The following is a 7,544-nucleotide window of genomic DNA, read 5'->3' on the forward strand; positions in this document are numbered from 1 at the left end:
ATACTTTGTAAGAGAATCGTTTTACTTTGTAAGAGAATCGTTTTTATTTTGATATAAATTAGTTTGAAAAAGTATCTCTGTAATTTTTCTGGGTGAGTAGGTATGTAGACTTTTATAAAACCCTTGATTTCATAACTTAGTAAATACTACAGATGTATGTCTACGGACGTGTTTTGAGTTAGATTATTGCATAAGACCTTTACCCTTCCTTCTTCATTTTAAAAGGACGTGTTTTGAGTTAGATTATTGCATAAGACCTTTACCCTTCCTTCTTCATTTTAAAAACTTATTCAGAATTTAAAACAAAGTTCGCGAGCAAGCTCAATTTCCATCTTTTTTTAAGCTTTTTTACAACTTCTACTGCATTGCATTCAATCTCAAAACATCACTCAATCTCTACACCACTCCATTCAATCCAAGAGCATCCATTTTTAACATTTGATAAGTTTTTTATTTCATTACTTTTTTATTTTTATTATTGATGAATGCAATACTTAAATAGGTTGTTTAAAGTAAATTAGGTTGTAGTTACACTCATAATAGTTAATTTACTGAGGCGTGCATTTATATTTTTTAATGTTTAGAGAAAATAGCCCGTTGGGTTTCAGTATTTTATGCAACTTCCGTGTTTCAAGTGTTGCGGAAGTGCATTTTAAGATTTTGTCTTTATTTGAATTTTCTGAATTATGGAAGTGCGCTTTTGTAATTTTTGTGCAACTGAGTTTGTTTGATTTTGCATGTCTGTCATCTGAATTTGAGTTCTGTGATTATGATAAAAAAAATGGTTTAATTATGGGTAAAATGGTTGACAACCAAAATAAAATAAGGCACGGTAGAGTGGCCCAACATGCATATGTTCACAGGGAAAGAGTTAAACCATCGCGACTAAAGTTGGTGCCAATTCATTTGATGCAGAAGTGTCGTCTTTTTGAGTTCACGTATCTTCGACTTCATCTTTTCAAAGGCACGTGTCACCTGCTGCTGCCCCATAAATCCGAGAAGTCCATTTTGATGAATCTGTTGCTGTTACAATTGTTCCTGATGTTTTTCAAGAGCCTCCTTTGACATTTCATTACTTCCTCAATATGCAAATCATGCTACTGGGGTGGACAGGTAAAATCAATATGTATTTATTCTTTTAAACATATGTGTTATAATATTTGAACTTTCTAACGAATATGTATTTTTTTACAGTGCTATGAGATTTTAAAATGCATCATCCACAGTATGAAAATTGCAAAGCTGCAACAGCCTAAAGAGTTATAGTTTCATGACAGTAGGAATGGATTGAACATGTACTTGAACTCTAGGGTACAGGGTTCGATCCCCACGAAAGACAAAAACTCTACTAGTGAGAAGGGTAGAGAAGATCGTGAGGTAGCAGTGTCGGGAGTGTAGAAGGCTCGGGCTATTACATTAGGAGTCGACTACCTCTCAAACATAATAAAAAAAACTAATGTTTCGATCAAAATAGAGTCGACTCCCAGGACCTTGGAGTCGGTACACAACATGGAGGAGTCGAATCCCTCGAGTTGTAGGTCGACTCCCACTAAAAACTTTTTTGAAAATTAAATCCCCGTCTAAGATGGTTTGACTCTCAGGCATTTGAAGTCGATACCAAACACGAAGAAGTCGACTCCGAAGTGTTATGTCTCAACTCCCACTAAAGCAGAATTTCTCAAAAGTTTTCTATCCACTTGCAATTAGAAGTCAACTTTCACCTCAAATGAGTCGACACACTCTCGTCAAATTATCAAATTTTATAATTTTGCTACTCAAATTTTTTTTTCATTCTTTGTATTTTGATATTAATAGTTAAAAAATTTGCATGCTTCATTCTATTTTGTTTGACTTATAATGTATGGTTTAATGCTATAGTTGATTGATGCGAATGATTTATCATGAAATTGATTTACACATGACATTTTGTTTAACTTATTAAATTATTGTCAAGGGACTACCATTAAGTTTGTTTGAAAATTGAAACACGGATTCAAATAAGGTATATACAGAAATTAAAAACCAAACATATTGTTGTATAAAATGTGCATCCAGATTTCAATGTTCAATCAATGCATAACAGCAATTTTGAATTTCTACAATTACTATATAAATGTAGTGAATATCACCCATTGAATTAAGCTCAATAGTCCATAAAAAAATAATCATGGACAACTCCCTCCAACCCTTTTGTATTGACCAAGTCCAAATAAAGTCAAACTATTTGACAGATCTAGTTTTAAAAACCATATTTTGTGGTCTTTAGCAGAAGTAGTATTTTTTTATAAAAAGATGTCAGCTTAATAAACATTGCAAGGAAAACTGTTAAATACTTGTAAATTATGATTATAAATTCTCAAATATAATTTTATACCTAAATGAACAACACTTCCTAACATGCAATACGGTACATGACCAAGCAATGTAGACATAAAATCAACAACAAAGTAAACTCTATACAATACATTTGAATTCTTGACAGTTGTTGCCTCCTTCACTGGTGGTTCCATTCTGTAGAAAATTGATTTGTTAATGCCCAAAGGTGCAAATCTAAGGTGTAGTTTTAACTTCCACAGGCCAAACAGTCGTCTCTGTTCGTCAATGAGCACACCATCTGTGCCATCTTGGCATCTTCATCAAGATCAGCCTCCTCTGCCTTTGCTTGCTCCTGCATTCATAACAAAAATCATTTAATATCAAAATGTACCAACACAAATCAAATGAATGGAAGGATTGATCAAAATAAAAGTCAATTACTTTAATGGCAGAGGTATCAACGGTAAATTTGATGGCATCACTTGCAGCCCTGGTTCGGAGGTAGTACATCCCAGTCTTCAAACCCTTGAAGACAAAATTGAAAGTGATGATAAAATCAATCAGCAAACAGTTGGTCTAAATTTCCCAGCAATAAAACATAAGGAAAAAATTTGGATGAGTTAATAATCTCCAATTTGAAAAATTTATACCTTTGACCATGCATAAAAATGCAAGGAAGTCAACTTTCCAAAGTTAGGTTTATCCATGTGTATATTTAAACTTTGACTCTGATCTATGTAGCATCCTCGATCAACAGCCATGTCTACCAATATCTTTTGCTTGATCTCCCAAACAGTTCTGATAACTTAAGAGGATTAGTATAAAAATATTGGAATCGAGTTACTGTAAGGTAGAAATTAACAAATCTCATACTTGTATATGCCTTTCAGTTCAGCTGGTATTTCTGAGAGATTTTGTACTGAACCATTGTCATAGATAATCTTATTCTTAAGTGCAGGATTCCACAGTCCCATTTCAGTCAAATCATGAAGAAGGTGCTTGTTCACTACAACAAACTCACCACTGAAAGACAAACAGTTAATAAACAAGACAAAGCACCAAGACATATCAAATTTATTAACATGGGATGGCAATATACCTTAGCACTCTGCGATTGTAGATATTAGAAGTATATGGTTCAAAACACTCATTATTGCCAAGAATTTGACTGGTAGAAGCAGTTGGCATAGGGGCAACAAGAAGTGAATTACGCACACCTTTCTCTGATATCATCTTCCGAAGAGCACTCCAATCCCACAAATCAGAGGGCGTCACACCCCACATGTCAGGCTGAAGAATTCCCTGCACATACAAAAAGTCACCAAAGCAACCATAAACATCTTGGATACTGAGTTTATCTGATTTTAGACATAGCGAAGTTGAATATACATGTGTATCTGGAACTACCACTACTATATAAGAAGGGTAAGGAAACAAACATTTCTCTGATGAACATACCTTGCTTACAGGACTACCATTATATGTTTCATAAGTGCCTTCTTTTGCAGCCAATTCACAAGAAGTCTTTAGAGCATGATAGTATATAGTCTCAAAAATGTCCTTGTTTAACTGTTGAGCCTGCACTCCATATACATTCAAGCTATCAAATTGACGAGCATTTAGTCTAAGCTATACATATAAAAGAAACCCTATAAACATTATTTACCTCTGGGGAATCAAATGCCATTCCTAATAATATAAAGGTATCAGCAAGACCCTGAACTCCAATACCAATGGGTCGGTGACGCATGTTTGACCTTTCAGCAGTTTCAACTGGGTAGTAGTTCACATCAATTATTTTATTAAGGTTTGTTGTCACCACAGCAGTAACCTGTACTCGGCATCAAAAAAGAACTATCAAGCGGCTAGCCATACAATAATAATCTCAAACACAATATCCAGCTGAAATGTCAAATAAATAATAGTAAAAAGCTGTGTACCTCTGCTAGTTTTTCAAAGTCAAAAAATCGAGTACTAGAACCTCTGCTCCCAACAAGCTTAGACTGATGAGACTCCACAGGCACACCCTATATAAAAGGCAAATAAACACTCAAAATCAAAAATAGCATGCTTATGGAGAAATCAAACAAACTCAGGTCTAAGTATAAAACAGAGTATGACAAGGATCTCTTCATACCTTATCTCTTACATATCGAGGTAGGGCAATTGATGCAAGGTTACATACAGCAGTCTCTGTTGGACTTGTGTACTCAATTATCTCAGTGCATAGGTTTGATGACTTTATTGTGCCAAGATTCTGTTGGTTGCTTTTCCTATTGCAAGCATCCTATAATATAAAAAAAAAAAAAAAAAAAAAATCATTTATGTACAGAAAAAAATAAAAGGTAAGGAAATAGGTATGAAAAGAAGCTTGGAAATATTTTTTTTAAACAATTTTATCAAATCACCTTAAAAAGCATGTAAGGATTTCCAGTTTCTATCTGAGACTTCAAAATTGCAAACCAAAGACTCTGTGCTTGAACAACCTTCTTTGCTTTTCCCTGTGGATTTGGTAAAGAAATAACAAAGCAGTTATAATCAGCATAACATATATCCTTTCTGAAATACTTAACAACCCTGCTTATTATGACAAGACTTACAGCTCTTTCATACTGGGTGTACAGATTCTCATACTCTTCACCCCAACAGTCTGCCAAACCAGGTGCCTCGTTGGGGCAAAACAAGGACCAATCACCATTGCTCCGAACTCTTTCCATAAAAAGATCAGGCACCCAAAGGGCATAAAATAAATCCCGTGCACGTTGTTCTTCCTGCATAATTAACACCAATACATTATGGCTACAATAAAATAAAACAAATTTTAATTAGCATAAACTAAAAGCTAGAGTTATACTGCAGTTTATTTTCAACTACCATTTCTTACCTTTCCATGGTTTATTTTCAATTCCAAAAATTCAAATATATCAGCATGCCATGGTTCCAAGTATACAGCAAAAGCACCTACAACAATCACATAAAACATATAAGTAACAGCAGTCAACAAGAATTCATCTAATTAAGGATTTACAACTAAAAACTACACACTGATTTTTACCTTTTCTCTTGCCTCCTCCCTGGTCAACATAACGGGCAGTGTCATTGAACACACGAAGCATAGGAATAATACCATTAGATGTCCCATTTGTTCCACGAATGTAGCTGCCATATGCCCTTATGTTATGAACAGAAACACCAATTCCTCCAGCAGATTTACTGATAACAGCACACTCCTTCAATGTATCATAAATCCCCTCAATACTATCATCTTTCATGCATATCAAGAAGCAACTACTCAACTGTAAAGGCAAACAAAATAACCAGACTAAATAAGATCCCAAATTCACATAACTAGAAAGAGTAACAGCAATTAACACTTCTATCCACACACCTGAGGCCTAGGTGTTCCAGCATTAAAAAGAGTTGGAGAAGCATGAGTAAACCATCTCTGAGACATCAAATGATAAGTCTTAACAGCAGATTCAATATCATGCTTGTGAATCCCAACAGAAACCCTCATTATCATATGCTGAGGCCTCTCCACAACAGTTCCATCAACTTTCAACAGATAAGACCTCTCCAGGGTTTTGAATCCAAAGTAGTCATAGTCAAAATCTCTGTCATAAATTATCTCACTGTCCAATCGAGCCGCATTCTAAATCAAAATCAAAACCAAAACAAACAAAAAGTGAATCCCACAACAAAATGAAAACCCCAAATAAACCATTTCAAAATAACACAGATTTTGCATACCTCGATGATAATTTCATATACATCATCGGCAATCAAAGGAGCTTTCTTCCCAGATCTATGGTTGAAATGATTATACATAATCTTGACACTGAAAAACATTACAATTAAAGTAAATAAGCATCACAATACACTCAGAAAATTAAACAAGCTCAAAATCCACTCACTCTAAACAACACTTACGTTTCAGAAAACGATTTCTTAGTGTTCTTATGCAGATTCGAAACAGCAATCCTAGCAGCCAACTAAATCAAACAACAAACAAAATCACAATCTGATCTGGATAAAGCTGAAAAAACAAAAGAACCCTAAAAACGGCGGGAAAACAAAACTTACGGAAGCATAATCGGGGTGGTTAGCAGTCATGCCGGCGGCGGTTTCAGCGGCCAATTCATCGAGTTGACTAGTAGTCACGCCTCTATAAACCCCAGCACAAACCTTCTGAGAAACCAAAACAGGGTCACAGTGCTCAGTGCTCAAACCGTAACTGAGTTTCTTCAACCGCGCCGTTATCTTATCGAAGTGAACAGTCTCTTGACGTCCGTCTCTCTTAACGACGTACATATTGTATTGATTTGAGAAATTTTGGTTGGGGAATTTGGTCGAACAGTTTTGGCGCAAGAGTGAAGAGATAGGTGTGAGAGAAATGGAAGCTAGGGTTGTTGTGTATTTATGGTTGGAGATGGGGAATAGTGTGTGGGGTATAAATGAGATAGTTCCCTCTAAAATGCGTGGAATTTGAAAATGTTCCCGCGAGATTGGAAATTTTGGGAAGTTGAAAATTGAAATGAAAATGGGTAAAAGGTTGATTTTGGGTGGTGTGATGAGGAAGCTATTGTTATTGATAAGGGACCACCACGTGATTTTTTTAAAAGTAAAGTGAGACGCGCTCTCTTATTGTTTGTTGTTTGTTTAGGTTTTGTTTATCGGCGCCATATGTATTCGCGCAATTTGTTTATGATTCTTGCGGAAGAGTCTATGATACGTCTCTTGTCTTTTCTAGTATGAGTAAAGTCGTGATTGTTTGGACTTTGGATTTAGTTACAAAATCAAATTGAAGCTAATTGAATTATAGAGAAAGGTCACTTGAATTGTTTCAATTTATTCATAATTGAATTGGGCTATAATTATTAATTTAGTATATCGATATTAATTTAGAGAAATGACTTTTTTAATAAAAGAATTTTGAACATGTATGTCGAAATACTTTTCTAATGTATGTATTGAAAAAAATACTTACGCAATCAGCTAAATTTTTTCAAGTGTTTTTAAACTTCTTCTAGGCATGCTGAAGTTTGAGATATATATCTCAAAAAATTCAGCTAACAGGTGTCTAAGATTTACCTACACTGGACATAATTAATACAAGTTTGTCCCGTGACACTCCTAGTATCACCTAACCATAATCCTATTGACACTTTTACTATCTTGTGATACTGGTCAGTAGGATAATCCATCATGTACGACAATATTCACAGTCT

At 34.8% G+C, this 7,544-nt stretch overlaps 1 protein-coding gene across 1 annotated transcript; it reads right to left on the reverse strand.

Annotated features, from left to right (window-relative positions):
• Positions 1 to 2,330: 2,330 nt before the first annotated feature.
• Positions 2,331 to 6,917, reverse strand: LOC131602813 (ribonucleoside-diphosphate reductase large subunit). The gene is made up of 17 exons (XM_058875011.1): positions 6,400 to 6,917; positions 6,247 to 6,308; positions 6,067 to 6,154; positions 5,705 to 5,968; positions 5,372 to 5,612; positions 5,201 to 5,277; positions 4,917 to 5,087; positions 4,725 to 4,817; positions 4,454 to 4,603; positions 4,257 to 4,343; positions 3,983 to 4,147; positions 3,775 to 3,894; positions 3,416 to 3,618; positions 3,190 to 3,339; positions 2,967 to 3,114; positions 2,758 to 2,841; positions 2,331 to 2,668 (listed from the first exon to the last, which is right to left on the reverse strand). The coding sequence occupies exons 1-17, from the start codon at positions 6,625 to 6,627 to the stop codon at positions 2,564 to 2,566; spliced, it is 2,436 nt and encodes an 811-aa protein (XP_058730994.1). The 5' UTR covers positions 6,628 to 6,917; the 3' UTR covers positions 2,331 to 2,563.
• Positions 6,918 to 7,544: the final 627 nt, after the last annotated feature.

Source organism: Vicia villosa, linkage group LG5 (assembly GCF_029867415.1).
Source record: "Vicia villosa cultivar HV-30 ecotype Madison, WI linkage group LG5, Vvil1.0, whole genome shotgun sequence".
Classification (NCBI taxonomy): domain Eukaryota; kingdom Viridiplantae; phylum Streptophyta; class Magnoliopsida; order Fabales; family Fabaceae; genus Vicia; species Vicia villosa.